Source organism: Psammomys obesus, unplaced genomic scaffold (assembly GCF_907164565.1).
Source record: "Psammomys obesus unplaced genomic scaffold, mPsaObe1.curated_primary_1811, whole genome shotgun sequence".
Classification (NCBI taxonomy): domain Eukaryota; kingdom Metazoa; phylum Chordata; class Mammalia; order Rodentia; family Muridae; genus Psammomys; species Psammomys obesus.
This window is the reverse complement of record NW_026586550.1, coordinates 6,470,381-6,494,716: the sequence shown is the minus strand read 5'-3', so window position 1 is coordinate 6,494,716 and position 24,336 is coordinate 6,470,381. Positions and strand designations below refer to the sequence as shown.

Genomic DNA, 24,336 nt, shown 5'->3' with positions numbered 1-24,336 from the left:
AATTGGCAACAGCATTCCCTTCAGCTAACATTTGTATAGTTCTTACTACAGTGCTTGAAGTATGCTGAAAGCCCAGTAGTTGTCATAGTGGAAGAGACTCATGGCCCTTCCCATACCCAGGTAACCCTGCCTTCTAATAAGTAATGGTGACACTTTGTCAGACCGTTGCAGATGGGCAGAATGCAGTGGTTAGTTTTTGTCAACTTGACACAAACTAGAGTCAGGTGGGAAGAGGGACCCTCAACTGAGGAAGTGCCACCATCAAATTGGCCTGTGCATGGAACATTTTCTTGATTGACAGTTGAAGTGAGAGGGCCAAACCACTCTGGGTGGTGACACTAGGCAAGCGGTCCTGGGTTCTGTAAGGAAGAAAGCTGAGCAATCCATGGGAAGGAAGCCAGCACCTCTGTTCCTGCTTGGGCTCCTGCCCTGAATTCCCTAAATGAAGGGCTGTTGTTGCGCAGTGTAAGCCAAATTAACTCTTTCCTCCTCCGAGTGGTTTTGGTTGGTGGTTGTCACAGCTATAGAAAGCTTGCCGGCCAGGTCTGGCCAATATAAAAAAGGGATGTGCACCATTTCCAGGCCTGAACAATTCATGCGACACCCTCACCCCCTTTGGTTCCCCCCTGGACAAATGCTGAAGACGTGGGTTGGAACGACACACACAGCCAGAGGAAACCTGCACACCCTAAGTCCTGAGTGACCATGAAGCTTATCCTCCCAACAGCTCACCTCCAGCAGCCCAGGTGAGCTGTGCAACATGCAGCCTTGGCTGCTTTGTGCATTGCTGCTTTATTGGGGGTATAATTGACATGCCTTATAAGTCATTTTTTAAAAGCAGTAATGCAGTGGCTTTTAGTGTAGTCACAGAGTTGTATCAGATTTGATAGTACTGAATGCTAGCATAAGTAACTCAAGATTTATACTGTGGGCATTTGGCAGCTAAAAAGAGGTTACCTTTTTAAAAATAGATTTTTTTTTAAGATTCAAATTTTTTTATTTAACTGTGTGTCTCTATCTCTCCCCCCACCTCTCTCTCTCTCTCTTCTATCCCTGGGTTTTTGTTTTGTTTTACTTTATGTATATGGGTGCTTTGCTTGTATGTATGTCTGTGCACCACATGTGTGCCTGGTGCCCTCGGAGGCCGGAATGCGGAGTGGAGCTGGAGTTACAGACAATTGTGAGTCTCTGTGTGGGTCCTAGGAATTGAACCTGGTTCCCCTGGAAGAACAGCCAGTGTCCTTATCCACAGATCCATCTTTCCAGCCTTGGAGGTTGTCTTTTACTTGCAAAATGTTATATGTTTACAAAGAAAATAGTCGGAGCAACAGTCTCCTCATTTCCTATGGCTTTTTCCTTTCTCAAAAGTAATATGTCTTTTCCTCTGCTTGTCATTAACTACCATTTACATACTTTGTGTCTGTTTTTATTTCAGTGTCATTTCAAACACACTCTTTGTTTCTGCACTGTCTTCACATTTACTGGCTAAGCTTTATTTTTTGCTGTTGTTGGATGTTTGCGGATTGACTTTATGTGCCTTGACGTTTGTATGCACTTTCACAGATGTCTGTACGGTGCTGGGAAGAAGTAGGGGCAAGAAAAATGCCCTGGGGGACGTCTCAGGCAGAGCCACCTCTCTCACGAAAATGCACACCTGTATACTCTCCCCCCTTCCTGCCTTCTTCTCTCTCTCTCTCATGTGTGTGTGTTCTCTTAAGTTATATCCTCAAGAAATAATTCCTGTGGTGGGAATTCATTGACAGAGCATGATAAACTTCCTAATACTAGAATGTTTTACAGAGAGGTGTTCAAAGGATGTTCTATGGAACTCACAGAGATCTTCCTCCTTCTGCCTCCAGAGTGCTGGCAGTAAAGGCCTGCACTATCGTGCCTGGCTATATTCTTATTTATTTGTTAATTATTTTCTTTCTTTCTTTCTTTCCTCTTTTTTTAAAGACAGGTTTTTATTTATTTATTTATTTATTACAATTTATTCACTCTGAATCCCAGCTGTACCTCTTCCCACATCCCCTCCTAATCCCACCCTCCCTTCCTCATCTCCTTCATGCCCCTCCCCAAGTCCACTGATAGGGGAGCTCCTCTTCCCCTTCCATCTGACTCTAGCCTATCAGGTCTCATCAGGACTGGCTTCTTTGTCTTCCTCTGTTGCCTGGTAAGGCTGCCCCCCCCCACCTCAGGGGGAGGTGATTAAAGAGCCAGCCACTGAGTTCATGTCAGAGACAGCCCCTGTTCCCCTTACTATGGCACCCACTGGATACTGAGCTTCCATGGGCCACATCTGTGCAGGGGTTCTAGGTTATATCCATGCATGGTCCTTGGTTGGAGTATCAGTCTCAGAAAAGACCCCTGGGCTCAGATTTTTTGGTTCTGTTGCTCTCCTTGTGGAGCTCCTGTCCCCTCCAGGTCTTTCTATCTCTCCCTTCTTTCATAAGATTTCCTGCACTCTGCCCAAAGTTTGGCTATGAGTCTCAGCATCTGCTTTGATACCCTGCTGGGTTAGAGTCTTTCAGAGGCCCTCTGTGGTAGGCTCCTGTCCTGTTTGAGACTAGGGTTTTTCTGTGTAACAGCTTTGGCTGTCCTGGAACTCACTCTGTACACCAGGCTGGCCTCAAACTCACAGAGATCCACCTGCCTCTGCCTCCCCAGTGCTAGGATCAAAAGCCTGTGCCACCACCTGGCTATATTCTTCTTTAAAGAAGAATTTGATACAAAGATTATGGAGGCAACAGGAGTTACCAGGAGGCTATAGTAATGGCGTGTCTCAACTTTAGCACTAGGATTGCTAGGAGAATTCCACACGTGTGTCTTTCCACATTTAAACAGCCCAGGCAAAATACTGAATTTTAGACAATCAAACGTTATATTTAGTTTTCTTTGCAACCAAAAAGCTTTTGCTACATAATGCCTTTTCCTAACTGGTGATGACCCTTCTTAGTGTACCACCTGTCTGTCACTAGACACTCACTTTGTTGGTGGTGGTATTGTCCCCTTTATCTTTTGAGACAGGATCTCATTAAACAACCAGGCAGACTAAAATGTCTCCTTTTGCCTTCAATTTTGAATCCTGAGTAAAGAGATGTGGGCTGCCACACAGAGCACTCGCATTGCTTCACAAGACATCAGCTCCTTGTGTTTGCTTCCAGGAGATTCAAATGGCAGAGACATCTCTATGCCAAGAGGATTTCAGAGAGAACAAGTGGTGAGCCATATCATCTGCTACCTTACACAAACCAAGTTCCCAGCACTGGGCTCATGTCACATTCTATTATGCAGAGAAAAATTACACCAGAATTTCCACACGCCAATTTTAAATAAAATTCAAGTGGAAAGTATCTTTTTTTTTTTTTTTAAATATAAATTTTCCCAGGGATGGGGGTGGAGGAATGCCACTTTTTCAGAAGGCTCCGACTGGAAAATCACCAGAATGGGACTTAGAGAGGTGGGGTTCCTGACTCATTCCTCGGCAGATGCAGCTGTGTGTGTTGTATAGCCAGGGGGCGACTGGAGCATGACCCAGCAGAATGAGGCTGGGATGAATGGAGCATCACTCAGAGGGGTGTTGGAAGAGTACCAACACTGCCTCCAGGGTTCTTGGGGCAACTTGAATAATCTTAGGAAAGGTCTGCTTTCTACCTAATACAACTGATTAATTTATCTAGTGCCTCCTAATTTGGAATCATTGCAATGTGAGAGTGGACTTTTCCTTCTGTGGAATTCTGCCTGTTCAATTTTCTTCCAGAGTTTGGCCAATCTGCTATACTGGAGACTGCCAGTTCAACAGACTTGCTTTCCAAAATCATTTGTGTGTTCTGGATCAAGTTTAGGAGGGGTTCATTACCTAACGATTGCTAATTTTGATATCAAGGCTTTTTGAACCAAATCGGCCATGCATAGCCACCGGTAGTGGCAGAAAATACTACAAACGGGTAGGGTAAATTTCGTAGTACTCTGCAAAAACCGGTTACAAACATTTTAATCTAAGAAAAAAAAAGCGCTCTTGAGATCTGAAACCTATCTGCTTCGTCAGATTAAAAAAAAAAAAAAAGACGTGTAGGATTCCAGAAGAGTGTCGTCCTGAGATTGAAAAGAGACACAAACGTCTTCTTCTGGGCTCTAAAATGAAACCAAAGCTTCTTCCCATCTCCTTTATCTAGTCTGCGGGTTATTTTCAGAGCCTTCCCGTTCTGGCGTGACAACAGCTGGCACACACTCTGCCACGTGGGGCGAAGGACAGCAGCTGGAGCATTCCGTGCCGCTAGGACCTAGCGAGAGAAGCATCCCCGCCGACCCCTTAAGGACCGCGGCAGCGGCCAATCAGGAGGCGCCGTCCCTCAGGCGCGCGCCAATCGCCGGCCTCCTTTCTGCAGGCCGTTGGGGCTATTTAAAGGTGCGCGCCGGAGCCGGCACCGCACAGTTGCCGGTCTGCGTGTGTAACTTGCTGCGCTCATGGCTACCCATCTGGAACTCAACAATGGCGCCAAGATGCCCACCCTGGGCCTGGGCACCTGGAAGGTAGGTGCGCTGAGGAGCGCGACCCGCCCCACGCTGGGGGATCCTAAGCGGCCTGCGCTGAGCGGGGCTCGCGGGGCGGGGCCTGCGTGCATCCGGGCCGCGGCCCCGTGTGTTGGGCCCCGAGTGAGCAGCGTGAGAGTCCTCGTGGGCACGCCAGGTGGAGACGGAACGGAAGTCGAGGCGCAGCTGTGTCGTCGGGCACCTGTGGCGCCCCAGCCTCACGCGTGGGTTGTCCTCACCTGGCCCTGATGGTGTTGCCCTCTCGGTAATGAGCCAGCTGGGCCAATGGGCCTGAGATAATTAAATTAGGAGGCGAGAGTTTGCCAGGAACCCGCCTGTTTCTCTGTCCCCTAAGGCACTGTGTGCAGCTCTTAATGGGTGCTGACGCCTCGAAAATTAATCTGGCTTCCGCTTTGCTGGATGCCACCGACTGATTGAAGGCTTCAGGCGGGACACCCCGAAACCTCAACACAACACAGCAGGGTTGAGAAGAGGGCCTGATACATCTGAGTGAGCTACAGAAAGAAAGAACCGATAACTAAAAGCTAAAGCGATAACTTATTTGATTATCTGGCAGCTGAGGAATCAGTTTTGGTGGTATTGCTGAAGTAGAAAATCTCAGTTCCTGCGATGCTTTTAGGGAAGTTGTAGGTCTGTTACACCCCACTGCCATGACCTGGATCTTAACCTTGAGTGTGGATGAACCTGGAGAGTAAGCGCTTCGACTCTGAAGGAAGAGAAGAACAGGCAGGGTTGAGTTCAAATGGTTTGAAACAGGACAGAGTCTGTTTCTACCCAAACTGTAGTTAACATGGGTAATGTATGATGAATGAGAAACAGGTCATACATAGACTTGTCTTTTCTGAACATCTTTCTAGGCCAGCAGATTAGCATGTGCAGCTTGTGTTTCCTTCCAGAGGTTCCCTGGTGCCTAGAAAGGTGTGAATTACAACCATGAACTCCCCACATGGAAAGATAGTTTCCCTGCTGTATGTAGTAAACATAGCTACAGGGCCCAGCACACACAGGCACAAGTCACTCCAGTGGAAGTTTCGAAAGTAATGCCTGGCCTTACACTCTTCCCTTGAGGGCCTTCAACTCCCTTTTCTCCTCAGAGGCGAGAACTTAAGGCAGATGGTACACACTCTTACCCACATGGAATTTCTTTCTGGCTGGCTTGCCTGCCCACTTGTCCTAAGTACACTCATAGTGTCGAATGCTCAGCAGGCCTTTCAGGTAAAGCTAACCTTTGACACAGACCGGCATCCTAGTACTGATAATGTTTTGTTCTAGTTGAAAATCTTTGTAAGGACATGACGGTTGTTTCTTCCACACGTAGGCTAGGAATGCTGCTAGGAATGAGGGACAGCTGTGTTCTCAGTTGTCTTCCAGTTAATGTCTTCTGTGCCTTGCAACCATGAGTCTCTTTTGGCCTAATTGTACCCCAATAAGATTTTGATATCTCAGGTAAAACTACTATATACGTGCACAGGCCTTGTAGCCTTTCGTAGGGTCACATGCCATTCGTAAGCTGTGACAGGTTATCTTTGTTTGCTTTTCAAGTCCATTTTTTGCCTCTTTAGGGTAGAACTTGCCCAAGATCCTGGTGTCTGGGAGAAGTGCTGTGGCCATTGAAGTAGGAGTTTGGTTTGCTGGTTGCCTGCTCGTGACCAGACGATACCCCTCAACCTTTCCATCTTCAAGATCAAAAATAGTCAAATAAATCTTGCCTATGGAGGGCCGGTCCTGGATCCACATCTCTATGGAGTGGAGATACGTCTGAAAATCAGGACAGGTTTATTGATTGGTTACAGTAGAACAGGATTTATTAGTGTTGTTGCTAAAGTAGGGTATAGGCTTTTGGTGTGATAAGGATGGGGGAAGGGTCATTCTTAAGGGTTCCGTCTTTAGCCCTTGGAATTAGTGTTCAGGTTACAGAGCTGTAAGATGAACTTATGTACCATCCAGCAAAGGAAAGTGCTCTTTGTGGTGCCTGGGTAGGGCATGAAAGGCGGCACATTGCAATCATTCTGTGGGTTTTTGTCAGAGACTTGTGAATGTGGCAGATTTCAGCCTGTGTGGGGAAGGGAGCCCCCGGAAGCACCAGCTCTTTGTCCTTGACCTCTTGCACTTCCAGCCTTTATCTGTCTTTGTCTTCCCATGAAAACATAACACAGATTTTTCTGTGGATTTTAGTTTACTCGTCAGCTGTCCTGCAGCTTTGCTTAGTGTAGTCTGCACCCTAGCTCTGAGGAACAGAAAAGGAAAGTTAACCTTAAGGAGAAAACAAGCAGAAAAGTTGTATTAGGGTGGGGCTCATTGGCTATGCCCATGACAGTCACTAGGTCCACGCTTGGGATTCCATTTGGGTTATAAGTTAGGTCACTAGGATCCAGTCGATCTTGGCCCCATTCTCTCAAGGGCTTGCAAGCCCTCGTTCTCCAAGCAGAGGACTCCAGCTGAGGAGAGCTCCTTAGGTCAGTGCAGGGCCTGAGATGGAGCCTCAGCCTGTTCCTGCTTATGCATGAGTAGCTGTAGCAGGTGTTTGGCTTTGCCCAGCCTGGACCTTGTGCCCAGAACTCTGTACAAAGCCAGGTGCTGCCAAGCCCTAAGCAGGGCTACTACAAGGAAGGCAGAGAGTGCTTCTAAGAGGAGAGTCAATGAAAGTGTCCTGTATCCTGGCAAAAGTTCCTTGTGTGCCATGAGGCAGAAGAACCCCAACTTAGCAGGCTCCTCTTGTGTTGTCTTTCTCAGGCAGGGATGTGCTTTTCCCTCACAGCTAGTATCAGCCACGGCTGTGTCTGGGTGCCCCAGAGAGCCCATGGTAGGAGAGCCCACTCCTGCATCGCCCGAGAGAGTCCTTCAGCCAGAGAAGTGGGGCATGCCACAGGTGCACTCTTAGGTCCCAGAGGGAAATGAAAGATTGTCTGGCAGTCTAAAGGCCTAGTGGCACCTAACAATGGCATGGCTCCTCTGCCTGGCAGGTTTCTCCCTGCTGGGTGCGGAGCAAGCATCCCTGGCCAGCTGCGCGGGTGATGGACTTGTCTGGTGTTTCATGGTTTTCCCTAGACTTTTGTTCACAAGGCTCCAGACAAAACAGATGTTGGCAGCTGCTGGTGGCCCTGGGGAGTTTTCTTTTCATTTGCTTCTGCCCCAGCTCTCCAAAGGAATGTGCTGTGTTGGTCCAGCAGTGCCCAGTGCAGTGTCTTGTTCAATCTAGACAATCTCCAATCTAGACAGGAGCAGCCAGGAGATGGGGCACAGTGCCATGCAGCTGGGGGCTGGTGAAGCTCAGGGCCACGCAGGGTCTTCCTTCTCCTCAGTGGCCAGGCTTCTTAGGTTTGTTGTGGAACTCGGGTGGTACTCTTCCATCTTCCCTTCCCACTCCTGTCTGCTGATACCTCTGAGGGGCCATCTACTAGACCGGGTCAGCATCGGTTGAGCCCTTGTTGTATGATAAATATCCTGAACTATTTGAATGAAATCTAGTGGGCTTTTTTTTTTTTTTTTTTTTTTTTTTGAGACAAGGCTTCATTGTGTAGCCCAGACTGGCCTCAACTTTCATGCCTCTGCCTCCAGAATGCTGGGATCATACCCAGGCTTTGAGTAGTCTGTGCTGTTGGCAAGTGGCGGTCAGGCTCTGCTAAGGTGAAGTTACGCACCGTTCACCTTGGTTGCCCTTTCTGGGGGCTGACTGAAATGGAACCACAAATGCATGCTGCCCTGCCTTGGCCCAGCCTCAGGACAGGACGCTGACCCAGGACCATGGATCCCACTGTTCTTCTTTGGTTTTGTGCAAACTCTTCCCTGTTTTATTTTTAATCTAATGACTTATATTCCTTCCTTTTCAGTCCCCTCCTGGCCAGGTGACTGAGGCTGTGAAGGTTGCTATTGACATTGGGTACCGCCACATTGACTGTGCCCAGGTGTACCAGAATGAGAAGGAGGTGGGAGTGGCACTCCAGGAGAAGCTCAAGGAGCATGTGGTGAAGCGCCAGGAGCTCTTCGTTGTCAGCAAGGTATCGATCTGTGAGGATCCTGGGCTCCAGTTCATTCCTAGCCACTGGGCCCCAGCTGCCAGTCAGGTCCACACTTCACATGATGGCAGGTAGCTCAGGGTAGGTGTAGCACCTGCTGCGTGTCCATCTGTGTATCTCTCTGTTGGACCTGTAGGTTAGAGCTGTGCTGCTGAGACTGGTTGGGGGTTAAGTCCCCCTTTGTGAGGAGTGACTTTAGGGACAGAATTTAGTTCCCTTTACAAAATGGGTTTTGCTCATGGCCCGTACTTTTAGCTAAAGGCTGTGGATGCACAAAGGAGTATAGGTTGGAGGGAGAGGCTGGCTCCACATGACCTGGCTTGGCAGAGAGGTAGACCTGAGCCTGTGCTTAGCACTTCCCTGTTTATTGTTATGCCTTGTTTGGTCTCTGTGAGGTGCCATTGACCTGACCGTCCTACTTGCCTTTGGGAAGTTGGGATCCACAGTATGAACTGGAAAGTCTCCAGCCACTCCTAGCATCATGGTTATGGGGAGATCCACCTCCGCTTGGAGCTGTGTGGCTCCCAGCTGGGAAGAGGCATTTGCATGGCAGGGATAACATGTGCCTTTGCTGGCTCCAGCTGTGGTGCACGTTCCACGACAAGAGCATGGTGAAAGGAGCCTGCCAGAAGACACTCAGCGACCTGCAGTTGGACTACCTGGACCTCTACCTTATTCACTGGCCAACAGGCTTCAAGGTGAGGGACTGAATCCCTGTGGTTCAGGTACTGTCTTCATCTTCCTTGTGAGTACATTATGGGTGTTAACTCGCCTTGTCTCCGCTGCGTGGGGTTTGGGCCTTGGACCAGCATCAGCATAGAAGCCAGCCTTGTGCCTCTCCTACACCCTCAGATGCAGCCTTTTCCCCTCAGTCTTCTAGAATTTAAAGCCGGCGATAACTATGGCTAACATGGTGACTGTGTTCCCTGCTGCACATGGCTGTCGGTGCAGCCAGCCCCCACTGCCTTTCCTCCTCCGGGTGTATGCATGCAGTGCTCATATATACATGAGTTTGCCCCTCCATTGCATGCCCTTCTCATTTGTGTAAATACATGTTCACAACCTGGTTCTTTGTGCTGCAGAACTCAGAATCACTACATTTTCTACCTCTAGCTCATGGCTTGTTTTTTTCTGCATGGTTACCCAGATTGAAAGGTCCTGGGTTTTATTCTACAGCTCTGTTTAACTCACTGTAGTCTCTTGGGGCCTGAGGGATTTGATTTCCACATTTTGTTTTTTTATGACAAAGTCAGCAAGAGATGGGCAAAGTGATAGCTTTATAGGCCTGAGAGCTGCTGAGATGTGGGCCCCGAGTTTCCCAGGCTTGAGCATCTTCTCTGTCCACACACTCTTCTCCATGGCAGGATTGGTATCAGGGACTTGGACAGCCAGCCTCTCAGCTCCAGTCATGACAAGGACCCCCTCAGGGTCACTTTCTGTTTTCCTTTTCATCCTGGCTTTTTACCATCTTCCACAGTGTTTGTAATGCTGTGAGATGAAAGTAGGTCTGTGAAGAACATCACTGATCATTTTCTGTGTGTTCATTGTTTATGACAGCCTGGGAGTGACTACTTCCCACTGGATGCATCAGGGAATGTGATTCCTAGTGACACGGATTTTGTGGACACTTGGACGGTGAGATGACCCTGCTGAGACCCTTATTTATTCTGGTGTCATGTTAATCGCCTGTGAGGCAGATGTGAGCAGCCGGCTTTGCCACCTCTTCCTGTGCATAGGCTGTTCTGTCTGCATGCTTATCTGTTAAGTCTCAAGAAAGCCAGTCCAGCTTTCTGGTCTTTCTCTCGGCCTCTGAAAGGTATAAGGTGCTGGCCATGGATGGGGGGAGGGCATGGCTGTTAAACACAAACATGCTTCTAGTCCTTGTTCTTTTAGGGTTCATTTTAGCACCCAGATAGACCTCTCTTTTCTTTTTAGGCCATGGAACAACTAGTGGATGAAGGTTTGGTGAAAGCAATTGGTGTCTCCAACTTTAACCCTCTTCAGATTGAAAGGATCCTAAACAAACCTGGCTTAAAGTACAAGCCTGCAGTTAACCAGGTGAGCCTCCGCCAGGGAGGAAGTTGGCATACTGTTTCATCATCTAGTCCTGACTCTTAACCTGTGGTCCACATTGCCCAGGGAGAGGCCAGTGTTGATTATGACAGACACAGCCAGGAGTGGAAGCTTTGAGGGATCGAATTTGGGGCTAGCCAGCAAAGCTGTGGCTTCACATGAGCGGTGGGCAGCTAGTGAGAGCTACAGGCTTTTATCTGTGGATAAACGGCCAAGCCCACAGGAATGCCTTACAGGCTTATGGCCCTGGAGCACTGGTAACAAAATTACTGTTCTTAATGTGAAGGCTACCATCTGGGAAATGGAGAGAGTTGTTACAGCTTATCTGGCAGGCAGCCATTTCTGTGTGGGGAGAAAAGGCACATTGTCTACTCCCACAGTCAACCCTCTTGCTTGTGTTGCAGATTGAGTGTCACCCGTACCTAACTCAGGAGAAGTTGATTGAGTACTGCCATTCCAAAGGCATCGTGGTGACTGCATACAGTCCCCTTGGTTCTCCTGACAGGCCCTGGTGAGCTTCTTGGGGGGTCACTGTTGGCGATTAGAAATGACTAAAGGAAATGGTTGAACATCACAGGAAATGCTTCTGTGCTGCCATGCAGACCTTGTCTGGAACCTCTGGGCTTTTTGGGAGGTTGTTTCTAGGAGCAAAATGAACATTCATTTGCAAAGGGACAACAGGTGGATCATGACCCAGCTTCCGTCCAGCAGCCTGGCCAACCACTCAGAAGTCAGTGTGTGGGTCAGGGCTAGGGTAGCCAGGTGCCTAGAGTGGTGGTAGTAAAGACTGTTGATCTTACCATCTCTCTGCTCCAGGGCCAAGCCTGAAGACCCTTCTATCCTGGAGGATCCCAGGATCAAGGCAATTGCAGCCAAGTACAATAAAACTCCAGCCCAGGTATGGCCACTCTCAGGTACTCGTGACTGTGTCCTAAGCTCTACACATCTGGTGGTCCCTGTTGGTCAGGAGCAGAGGGAGGTGAGCCCTTGACGCCCTCTGTGGAAGTGTGGTTTGGAATCTTAGAATGCAATATTAAGGGCACAGATGTGGGATTTAGACAATTAGTTGCCATGTGGTCTCACATAATAGTGCCTGTCCTTGCAGCACAGACATTCATGTGGCATTTGCTGGTTGTTCTTGGAAGCCCATCCTTGTACAAATAGAGGTCTCAGCATCTGTGGTATGGGAGATGTTACCTTCTGGGGGTAGTGTGGGTCCCAGGTAGTGACTGACTGTGGCCTTGTAAGGTGCCTGGAGCCCCCGACAGAGCAGGACCCTAGAGTCAGATTTGGATCAACTGGTGGACATTACTCGACCTCTCTGAACCTCTTTACTTGTGCAGTTGTAGACTGTGAGATGATAACACAGCGTGTGTACACACTCATCACCTCTGGGTCCACAGGTGCTGATCCGATTACCTATACAAAGGAACCTGGTGGTGATCCCCAAGTCTGTGACACCAGCACGCATTGCTGAGAACTTTAAGGTAAGATTCCAACTGGGAGGCCTGGCTTTCCTTGGTGACACGTTGGAGGTGGGAGTTCTCAGGCTCCTTTTTCTACCCCAGCTGTGTGACTGCACTCAAATAATATAATACCTGTACCTATGTTAAGGGCTCTTGTGAAGCTGAAGTTTATGATGCAGGCAGCACTTGATAGTGCCTGATTCCATCAGAAGTTCTCAGGAAACTTTGCTGGTGCTGAGCCCGTGGACTGCTCAGGCCTTCCAGAACACATACTCCCTGTGAAGTGCCTAAGCAGTCATGAACAGGGCTTGGGAATGTCTGCACATCAGGAGTGGGCATTCAGAGTGTCCCCAGGAGAAGCTCGGGCTACCTGGTGAGAGGGCCGGCTGGGAGAAGAGCTGTTCCAGGATGGTCCCCAGGAGCCTCTGCTCTCTCTAAGTAAAGGAAGGCTTTGCTGAAGAGGTTCAAAGTCAGCCCCGCATAGTCCACAACAGGCAGTAGGTCATGTTTAGGGTGGTTCTGATGACGTAGCAAGCAGCTAATCCTACCTCACCCTAGTGACCATGACCATGCCACTTACTGGGTAAAGAAGTGGAAAGAAAGGCCTGTACTGTAGAAATGGGCTAATCACTCACCTCATATTTCACTTTAGAAAAGAAAATGAAGACAGGCAGTTGGTGGCGCACCTAGGTGGCAGAGGCAGGCAATCTCTGTTGAAACCAGCCTTGGTTTACAAAGCAAGTTCTAGAGCAGCCAAAGCTACACAGTGAAACCTTGTCTCAAAAAAGAAAACAAATGAAGAAAAAATGAAGGAAAGGAAGGAAGATCTTTCAATGACAAATGTCAAAATACTAACCTAGTGGTTTTTGTTTCTGGTTTTCATCTTACTATGCATTCTGTGCTTATTTTTCATGCCTGTGATCACAAGAGTGTATAGCAGAGTCTTGGCCTGCACATTTTGTGATCAGGAGCCTCGTAGAATGGGTTGTCTGAGTATGCATCTATTTCCAAGCCCCAGTGCTGCTGAAGGCCATCTGGCGGAATTGTCTACTGCCCCCACGCACCCTAAATTCTTTCCTGTATTCTGTGGTGGGGTGTTGACCAGTGAAGACAGCCAGTGGCCACACTGGGTGTTCGGGAATCCCAGTGTAGTCCCGAGGCTTCCTCAGGGTGAGGTATTATGCACAAACCACATCTTGGGTGGCACACTTAACCAGAAGCAGAACTATAGAGCCAAAAGGCAAGGTTAGTACATTTAGAGACTTTCCCACAACAGTGGGCTTTGATGTAAATGAAAAAAAAAAAAGTGACCAGGAGGGGAAAGGCCATGACTACTCCTAGGTGTGGTAGAGGAGAACGTTTGTTATAGATGTGTAGAGAGCACAGCCAGAGGAAGACACATCTGGGAGAGTCCAGAGTGGTCAGGACCCTGAGCCATGTGGGAAGAAAGGGAGGGGGGAAGGGAGAGAGGAACCAGATACAGCAGCCCCGAGGCCAAAGGTACGAAAGGAGCAAAAAAGAAAGTAGGTCACTAAAATGTCTAGATTATATAGGGAAGAGCCTCTGGGGGCCACTGGGCTCAAAAGTTCAGGATAGAGGTTGGGGTATGCCAGCCTTACCCTGTAACAGGTAGGGAGGGAAGGATGCTGGGAGAACCTGGAGGCTAGGTCTGCTTTGATATGTTAAATCAGCACCTCAGGTGCTTGTTCTGGGTTTGAAAGTTAACAGATGAATTAAGTCTTCATTATGGCTGGTGCTGCTATCAGCCTGCTGGGTGTTATGACCTGAATGGTACTTCCATCATGGAGTCGGTGTGCTAAGGCCTGAGGGCCTGTTACATATTCCTGTATTAATTCTTTTGTCTTCATGGAAATGATGCTGTTATCCCAGTCTGCCTTTTCTGCTGTGTATGTCAAAACCTTAGGTATTTTCTTAGAACATTTCAAGCGCTGCGCAACAAGGCATTATCTTTCAGTGTGCCACTGAAATGCATGCTGGTGCCTCTAGACAGCCAAGAGGCTTTGTTCCATCTCACACAGGGGGTCACGGATTAATGAGTGTTCCAGCTGTTGAAGCATCTCCTTCCTATGCTCCACAGTGAGTGGAAGCAGTCAGGTGTTTATCGCAGTGGAACTCCTTAGGAGTGTGACAAGAATGACCCAACAGATTCATTCCTGATTCATTCATGATTCTTCTGTGCTTGGGGATTCTGGAAGGGAAAGGCCATTTCATAAATGGTCAAAAGTCTGGGCATTTTTTGGAGAGGAATTTAAAGTCTTCTTGAAGTTCCATTCACTCCCTTGCGCTCTGCACACCGGGCAGTGGGAGCCATCTGGAGTCTCCTAGTGCTGCCTATTTTCATTGCAGAGCTTATTGGCTTTTTTCTTTTTCTCTTGTTTGTGTAAGGTCTTTGATTTTGAGCTGAGCAATGAGGATGTGACCACTCTACTCAGCTACAACAGGAACTGGAGGGTGTGTGCCTTGATGAGGTGAGTGAGTCCAGCATGGCACCTGTTCTTTGTCACCAAATATTGTAGAGTAAGAGGCATCTCCAGGCTGGTCCTCGACCGCTTGCAGCCCACTCTGCTTTCATACAGACCTTATCTTCTAATTCATGTAGAGCAAGAGAAGCACTGCACAAAGCCAGGGGGAGGATAGCTGCCAAGGACAGGTCTTTGTCCCTTCTGCCTGGGAGAACTGTTGGCCCAACTTTGAAATTTTAGTTGCTCTTTGGAAGTCAAATGACCCAAGGGGCTCATCTGCTATTCATTTTTCTAGAAGAATTTGCATGTGACTTACTTGACTTAATGACCCTAATAAGGAGTTTAGTAGGAAGATCCTGGTACTGGGCTCAGATTGCCCCAGCTCTGACACCAAAAGGCCCCGTGACTCTAGAATGCCACTCAGTCAGCAATGGCCTCTTCAGCTTTGTCTTGGCTGGTTTCTTGCCTTTCCCTGAAATAGGGTTTGGACTCCAAGTCCTTGGGAATGTGTTTGCTTTAAGAAGCAACCTGTGTTCCCAATGCTTGCTTTTTCTTCCTAGCCTTGATTCTCACTCTCTTGCCTTCTGCACAGCTCAGGGTCTACATGGTGGCTGCAACCTCTATCATCAGTGTGCCTTAGGCAGTAACATCTATAATTCAGGCTGTGATTGCCTGTTCGCATGTCACTATCACAGGGCCCTCAGGTTCTAAGTAGGCTGTAGACAGGAGTCCCAAACAGGGCCCTTTCTAATATTTTACTAAGAACACTTAACCTTTTAATATGAGAATCTTTTTTTTTTTTTTTACATTGGATCTCATGGGCAGGAGAGAAGAGAATCACCTGCCTCTGGCACCCACTCAGTTCTTAGACCCTGTAGTAGTCCCTCAGCCTTGCATTTCCCTTCCACCGCTGTCCACATTAAGCTTTTGGGGCAGGCAAACCATGTGCTTTCTAAGCGACCCCTTCATATCTGCTTGCCGCCTCTGCACCTATTCTAGAAACAGTTGGGTACTAGCAATACTGAGTGGGTGTGGGTTGGGGTGGGTGGGAAAAGCCAGCTCTAGTGCTCCCAGGAATCTTTTTCTAACTGTCCACATGCTAGCCTTCCCATTGACACACACTGGTACACTGAGCTGGCATCTGACTCCAGGATGCAGACAAAGGCAGCTCAGGGGAGAGAGAGCTTGAGTGAGTGTTCAGTGAGTTCCGTGCTCCAGGCCTGGCTCACCCTCATCATCCTTTTATCACAGTAGAGCTGCTTTAGGGGTTTGGAAAGAAATAGTGAACAGTGCTCTTTTGCTTATAAGTTCTGGAAGGGAAGGACAACTTCAGTCATGACAAAAATGAGCATCTTCTGAGGAGTAACATAATAGCCTCTGTTAAATTTTATTTCCCCACTGGCTCTCTCTCCTCCATCCAGGATTTTTAAGTTTTAATTTTTTCATGTGATGCATGCATGTATGTGGGCATGTGCACGCACATGTGTATGCAGGCTCTGACACCCTGCCTGTCCAGTTTTCCCAGGGCTCTTGCCATTTTGTTCCCATTACAAGCCATTGGTCCTACGAAATAGACTGAGCCTTGGCTTTATGCCAGTCCTTCCTTGGTTCCTGCAGTAAAAGTCCAGCTGCTGTTTGGTGCTCATTTCCCTCCAGATAACAGAGGAGTGCCCTCTCCTCTCCTGGGAATGGCTGCTACTTTACTTGGCTTGCACTGTTTTGGCATTCAGTGTTGGACAGCTTGTAAACCTTTCTGTTGCTTACTCTTATCTGTTCTTTTCATACTGTGTTCAGGGTCATAAAATGAGCTGGGTGTGGTGTCACATGCCTGCAATCCCAGCACTTGGGAATTGGAAGCAGAAAGATCTTTAGTTCAAGGTCATCCTCAGCTCAGTAATGTGTTTGAGGCCAACCTGGCTACTGTTTACCACCAGGCCTTTTCCTAAAAAAAAAAAAAAAAAAACAACACACACACACACACAAAAACAAACAACAGAAAAGATGACATGATGCTATACAGTCCTGCCAGCTAATCTGAGTCACTAGAAGGTAGGAATCAGGCCTTGCTGCACTGTGTGCTTCAGGCCTCCTGCTGGGTGTGGCCTGTCATGTACTTGCCAGGTCCTGACATCACTAGACAAGGGGAGCCTAGAGGCTGAGCAGCTGTACACATGTGACCATCAGACTCTAAGACTGTCCTGTTGCTTCTTAGACTCAGCTTGTGATGAGACGTCATTTCTGCGTGTTAGTGTCTTATTACAGTGAAAATCTTTTCCTTGGTTGCTGGCAAGACGGCTCAATGTGTTAAGGCATTTGGCACCAACCCTGATGAACGGAGTTCTATCCCCAGAACCCACATGCTAGGAGGAGATACCAGCGCATACAAGTTATCCTTTGCCCCCAACATGAGCATTGTAGTGTGCACATCCACACATGTACACACAGTGAATACAAAAGTGAACCAATTAATTTTGAAAGGCTTTAACTTGTAAAGTACATGTGTTCTTTCCTGACAGCTGTGCCAAACACAAGGATTACCCCTTCCATGCAGAAGTCTGAAGCTGCGAATTCCTGCTCTTCCCCAAGCAGCTTGCACCTGTTCTTCCCGCCTCATGTGTCCTTGCTAGTGTCCTGTGTCCCTCTGCACTGGGTGACACCTTGCGGATCACACCCAAGAGTTTGTTGGCTTGGTATAGGTTTTGGAGAGCAGTGTCAGGAGCTGAGGTATTTCTTCCAGCCTTTCTTGGTCTTTCCTCCCCACCTGGAGGATGGTTAACGCCCTTTCCAGCCAAAGAGAACAAGATTTATAGTCTGAGTAGTGCCACTAACAGTAAGTTCTGAGTGCTTAGAACTATAAGCCTTTGGGTCAGACTTCTCTTTGCCTCAAATAAAAACTGCTTTTGTGAATTTGGTGGTGTTGCATTTTGTTCTTGTTCTGTGAAGCAGAGTCCTTATGCCCCACTCCCAGCCTGCCCTCCCTGAGTCCCTGGTACTTTACCACCTAGTGTTAGGGCGGTGGGTTGCATCCTGGTCACATGTTGAGCTTAAACATGTTAGGGTGTCTGGACCTTGCCGCTGGACACTGCGCAATCTTTTGTTAAACCTAGAGATTTTATATGTTTACACATTTTCTGGGTGATTGTCATTGCATCCAGGGCTTTTCTGCTAGGGCATAAAGCCCCTGGATGTCACATTTTACTTGGAAGGCCAAAGTCAAAGGCAGCTCTACTTGAGGAAAACAGGCTTGTGGTGCCCATCATTCAGAGAGAAGGAAGAAAGACATAAATAGCTGACATCAGCTGGATATGGTGAACACTCTGAGGTTACAGAAATAGGGTTGGGGCCCTTATGGTCTTTCCTTATCCAGGATTCAAATGGCAGAAGGCAGGAGAGAGACAGTGTAATGCCCAAGTCTTGAGGACCCCAAAGACCACCAAGGAGCCAATTCTGATGCAGACTCAGTAGGGTCTTTACTATAAGCTTGAGCTCAGGCCCACACCATCATCAACGCAGTGGTTCTCTAGTGTAGAGACCTGAGTTTGGGGGTGGGGGGGGAGGCGTATTTAGGGTTACAGCAAGGTTTGGGAAATTCCAGCTTAGCAGTTACAAGATTGGGTGACATTCAGCAAGGGCAAGCTTATTACAAAGTGATTCACTAACATTGAGCGAGCTATCTATAGACCTCAGGAATGTTTGATATTTCTGTGCCATGAATGTTCTACAAAGTCAATGGGCTGCCCAACACAGATGCCCCACCCTGAGATAAGAGGCCTTCCCATTCTTATGGTTACCTGCAGGCTCTTCCTTGGGTAGGGAATTTTATTTAATTCCTGGAATTAGTGACCTATGGCCTAGTTCCTGGGACTGGTGACTTGGGGTGGGGGTAGGGGGGTCAAGCCTGGTCCTCTGAACAGGATGCACAATATGACCTGAGCTTCATAAAGCCAGTAGCTCTGATCCTGGCTTAGTAGGATGTTACAGTCTGTTACAGGCCCATCTGATGTCTGGTGACTGCCTTACATGGTACAGCTATTTATGACACTGCTGAAGATGAGTTGGGCTGCAGTGATTGCTAGGTTTCTCCTCAGGAGGAACAAGGTTCTGAACTTCAACAACTGGGACCAGGAATTCCACCTACACAGGCTACTGGGTGGCCTCTGGTCTGAGCCCTGCTTCTAGCATCGATGGTCCAGGTCCTCTTGCTGGAGTAGGTACGTCCCGTCTTCTAACTGCAAGTGTTTCGTTGCAGATTATTAGCTGACTAGTGCCCACTTCCAACTCTGCAGGTAGTTAAGACACTGGAAAACCTAGGGACTATCATGAGGCAGAGTTTTCTTCTTATCACTGTCAGTAAATGAAAGAGGAGCTGAACCCCCAGTATATTTCAAGTGCCAGGAGGAGCTTTTTCACTTTGCCAGCCCCTATTCTTCAAGGCCAATGGTTCTCTAATTACATTCTTTGAACTACAATTCATTTGTTCTAACTTGGAAATTATTTAATCTGCCTTCAGCTCCTCAGTCTATAAAATGCTTACTTTATGTGGTTATAAGGATTAAATGACATCATGAATATTAATCTGAAGCATCCTGCACAGGCTGTTCAGACATGGCAGCCAGGCCAGGGAGCTCATCATGTGTGGTCATAGCAGCTTCATGACCATACATGATGGAAGGAAAGAGCTGACTTCCACATGCACACCATGGCATCCACAAGTGTGTGTATGTGTACATGCACATAGACACACAAAAAAGTTAATGAAATGGCCATTATTCCTGATATTCATATATAACCAAACATGCCAGAAGCAAACCCACATCTCCTTTCCAGTTCAAAGGTGATACCGAGGGGTGTAGCTGTGCTCAGGAAAGGTTCTGTAGAGACAGCACCCATGGTCTGAGCTCTACCAACACTCAACCACAGAAAGGGACAGACCCTGATAAACTTTATTTTCCATCTCAAGGGTTTTATTTAATGGTACAAGGAATGTGTGGGCAGCTGAAGAAAATGCTGCCCATGTTTTGTTTTTTTAAATAAGGCTTGTTTCATGGAAATAGTTAAGTACAATCATAGGATGCAAGAGATAGTAAAGATTATAGAGAACATCTAATCTGGTGTTTCCGTAGACCGGTGTTTTCAGTTTTGCTTTTGGCAGCACACTTTATTCTGAAAAGAAATTCTGCCTGGCCTTCAATATATAAACTACAGATAAAGGCTCAGGGAGGATCCTGGGCGTGGAGCCAGCAGCATCCTTTCCCATAGGCTCCTACCCAGGAGGGACCTAGAACAGTTTCAAAGCCCCCTTTTGTTGTTTCTAACAAACATATATAAGGTTTTATTTCACAGAGTTTCCGGGATCTGGAACTGAAGGTGGATCAGATCAGAGTCTCTCATTGGATGTGTGAGGATGTGTTTGTGAGATTCTTGCCTGGGATCTGTTTCAAGGTGGTGTACTCAGCCAGTCATGTCAGTAATGGGTACTGGCAGAGATACTCGCTTGCTCACTTCATGTACTTTTTCTGAAAGCTACTGTAATGTCCACACAGGATGGTGTTTCTTCATGAATGACATAACATGGAAGCCGCAGTTCCCTTCATGAAAACATCCAGAGGGTACACAGCACCATTTCCAGAATGTCTTACAGATCAGCCAGTTGGTGTATTGGGTGTACCTTGAGAACGCCAAAACTCACAACCTGAGCCGAGCGGTGGTGGCACATGCCTTTAATCCTAGCACTCTTGGAGGCACAGGTAGGCAGAGTTTGTGGGTTTGAGGCCAGCCTGGTCTACAGAGTGAGTTCCTGTGCAGTCACGCCTACACAGAGAAACCCTGTCTCAAAAAAACCAAAAACCACAAAAATCTTACAACCTGGAAACTACATACTGTTTACAGGATACTCAGAAGCAGTGATACACATGTGCACAGTACTTAAAAAATATATGTTCAGAGTAGAACCAAACAAAATCCCTAAGGATCAGAGGATGACTTCCCAAAGCTCACTAGCTATTTAGTATAAAATGGGCCCAGAATCTAGGTCTCTGGATTTTTGTCTACTACATTGCATCATAATATTGTGATATTAGATTAAAATAAAAATTACAGAAGCTGGAGAGATGGGTTGGCTGTGAAAAGCATGTACTGCTTTTCCAGAGGACCCAAGTTCCGTTTCTAGCGTCCAGACCAGGTAGCTCACAACAGTCTGTAACTCCAGCTCCAGGAGATCTGATGCTGGCCTCCATGTGTACCTGAACTTGTGCACACATAGAGACATAACTTAAAGTAAAAAAATAAATCCTTAAAAACCAAAAATTATAGTAGATTACACAAGGGTAAAACGTTATCACCAAGTAAGCAAAGCTGACTCTACAGTGTCAGGTCATGTTGATGATATAATGTAATCTGATAGGATGAGACTGTCAGTCAGTGTCCTGGTTAGGTCTCCTATTGCTGTGATGAGACAACACAACTAAAGGCAAATTGGGAAGGAAATGGTTTATTTGATTTACACTTCCATATCTGTTCATCATGGAAGGAAGTCAGGGCAGGAACTCAAACAGTGCAGGAACCTGGAGGCAGGAGCTGATGCAGAGGCCATGGAGGAGTGCTGCTTACTGGCTTGTCTACCCTGCTTTCTTATAGAATCCAGGACCACCACCATCAATCATGAATTATAGCCTGATCTTACGGAGGCATTTCTCAATTGAGGTTTCCTCCTCCGATGACTCTAGCTTGTAACAAATTGACATAAAAATAAGCCAGTACACTCAGTCTATTCTTCCTCCAAGCAAAAACCCAAATAGTAATTAAAAAAAAAAAAAACAACAATATAAAAGCTTTGTAAGACACATGACCAGTTCTCTTCAAAGCTGTCAAAGTCATCAAAATAAGGAACAACTGAGATGAGGAGACAGGTTGACTAAATGTGATGAGGTCCTTAGATGGAAAATGAACAGTCTGAAGCAGCATAGACCTCTCTGTTACATATGTCAGGATCCTGGGCCAAGGGAGTGGTGTTGCCCAGAGTGGGGTGGTTTTCCCACATCAATTAAGAATCACAGCAATCCCCACCACCTCGCCTACAGGCCAACCTTGTCCAGACAATTTCTCAGTTAAGACTCTAGATTATGTCAAATTGACAGAAACTAACCATTGCACAGGTAAGAGGGAAGGTTTTCAAACTCATTTATACAGCAATATATCTTTGATACTAAAATCTGAGTGGAACACCTCAAAAAAAGGAAAAATAGACTAATCTCACCACAGACAAACATCCTGAACAAAATTATAGTTAACAGCATTGAATAATGTATAAAATGACCAACATGATTTTATCTTCGGCATCTGCTGTTGGTTTACTGCTACAAAGTAATACAGTTCTCTAGATGAACAAATTATCTATCTATCTATCTATCCATCTATCTATCTATCTATCTATCTATCTATCTATCTATGTATCTATCTATCTATGTATCTATCTATCTATCTATCTATCTATGTATCTATCTATCCACACAAACATATCAGAAAGAAATTTCATGATAAAAGTCTTTTGGTAAACAGGGAAAAGGAGAACATGTTTTTAGTGTGAGATAAAGAACATTTATGTCCTTATCAATATCAGTCTATCATAGTATAGCTCACTTTGTGCAAACTGTAGCCATATGCTTTCATGTGAGTGAATTAAAAAAAAAACCCTAGGAAAAATAGCAAATAAAAATAGACAGTAAAATTCCATTTATATAAAGGTTGAAAATACTGAGTAACATATTTTGAAACTATTATAGGTCATAAAACTACACATACAAGGGGACAATTTTGTTAATATCTGTGCTCAGCCTTGTTATGAGGAAGTATGTACAAGCCTTTGAGGTACTACTGATTTCTTAACCTGGGTTCTGAGAACACACATGTTTATTTTCAATCTTCATTATTTTATTCTGTTGTGTGTGGTGTAAATAAGCATTCAGGTAGTGTGTGTGTGGAGACAGAAGTTGACATTTGATGTTTGCCTTGGACATTCTCCATATTATTTTTTTTTTTAATTTTTTTTTTTTTTTGAGACAGGGTCTCTTGGGAACCTGGAATTTGTTGATTCAGCTAGACTGGCCAAGTAGAAAGCTCCAAGATCTGCCTGTCTCTATCTACACACTAGCCCCAGCACTGGGTTACACAGAGGTACTGCTTGTCTTGCTTTTTACGTGGATTCCAGGAGACCCAAATCTAGTCCTTCTGCTTGCACAACAAGCACTTCACCTATTGAACCGCCTCTCCAGTTGCTTATTTCCAGAATGGTATACAGAGAATCTAGATATTACTGCATTCATACTTTACAAATCCTGAGGGGCAACCAGGGACAAAATCAATAGTCTGTGTGGATGGAGAGTCTCTGTGATTCACCAACTAACAGCTCAGTAGGAAGTTTCCTAAGCTGCCTCAGAGATTTTGTTAGTCTATGGGTCTTGGGGTGAGCACCCTAGGTTATCTGTCTGTCTATCTATCTATCTATCTATCTATCTATCTATCTATCTATCTATCTATCTATCTATCTATCTAATGTATTTTAAGGTAGGTTTATAAAATATTCCTTTTTTTTCCTCAAACATCTTTCCTGTTATTTATTCCTCCTCTGTCCTCTCTATATTTTCCTCCCTTCTCCATTCCCTGTTAAAATCCTCTCCCCATTTTTCCCATCCTCAGCCCCTTCATGGTGCCTAAAATCCTACTGTCTTCTTATCTAGAACTCACTCTCCCCTGTCTCATGGTTCCTTTCTACTTTTCTGTTTGTTGCTATAATAATTTCAGGTTATTCAAATGTAAACATTTGCAGCTGGAACCAAATAAGAGAACACATGATATTTATTCTGTGTTTAGGCTGCCTTATACAGTCCAGCATTCCCTGTTCCATCCACACACCTGAAAATTTCATGATTTCATTTTTTTTTTTTTTTTTTACCAGTGAATAGAATTCCATTGTGTATATGTACCACATTTTCATAGTCTATTCACTAGTTAGGTTTTTTTCCATTTTGTAGCTTCTATAAATAGAGTGGCAGTGAACATAGCTGAACATATATCTCTTTGTAGGGTAACCAACCCTTTGGTTTTATGCCAAGGAGTGTTATAGCTGGGCCATAAGGTAGATCTACTTTTAGCTTTTTGAGAATTCTCAGTCAGGGATCAATGGCACATGTCTTTAATCCCAGCACACAGTAGGTAGAGGCAGGCAGATTGCTGTGAGTTCAAGGCCAGCCTCATCTATAAGGCGAGTCCAGGATAGCCAGGGCTACGCAGAGAAACCCTGTCTCAAAAAAACCCAACCCAACCCAAACCAAACCAAACCAAAACAAAAATTCTCCACACTGATATCTATAGAGCAGTGTTTCTCAACCTGTGGGTTGCAACCCTTTTGTGGGCATTGAATTTTCACAGGAATCTCCTAAGACCATAGGAAAACACAGATATTTACATTATTCATAGCATTAGCAAAATTACAGTTATGAAGTAGCAAAAAACAATATATGGTTGGGAGTCACCACAACATAAGGAATTGTATTAAATTGCAGCATTGGGAAGGTTGGGAACCATAGTTATAGAGACTATAGAGGCTATAACAGTTTGCAATCCCACCAACAGTGAGTGAGGGTTTCCTTTCCTGACATCTTTACTAGCATTTGTTAATTGTTTTCATGATCTTAGCCATTCTGATTAGATGAGATGTAGACAGAAAAAATAAAATCTCAAAAGCAT

At 46.1% G+C, this 24,336-nt stretch overlaps 1 protein-coding gene across 1 annotated transcript; it reads left to right on the top strand.

Annotated features, from left to right (window-relative positions):
- The first annotated feature begins 4,399 nt into the window (after positions 1-4,399).
- Positions 4,400-17,499, top strand: Akr1b1 (aldo-keto reductase family 1 member B). Its single transcript, XM_055602140.1, has 10 exons — positions 4,400-4,533; positions 8,385-8,552; positions 9,152-9,268; positions 10,128-10,205; positions 10,506-10,628; positions 11,048-11,154; positions 11,460-11,541; positions 12,047-12,130; positions 14,516-14,598; positions 17,109-17,499. Exons 1-10 carry the CDS (start codon positions 4,468-4,470, stop codon positions 17,149-17,151), a joined length of 951 nt encoding a protein of 316 aa, XP_055458115.1. The 5' UTR covers positions 4,400-4,467; the 3' UTR covers positions 17,152-17,499.
- The last annotated feature ends 6,837 nt before the right edge of the window (positions 17,500-24,336 follow it).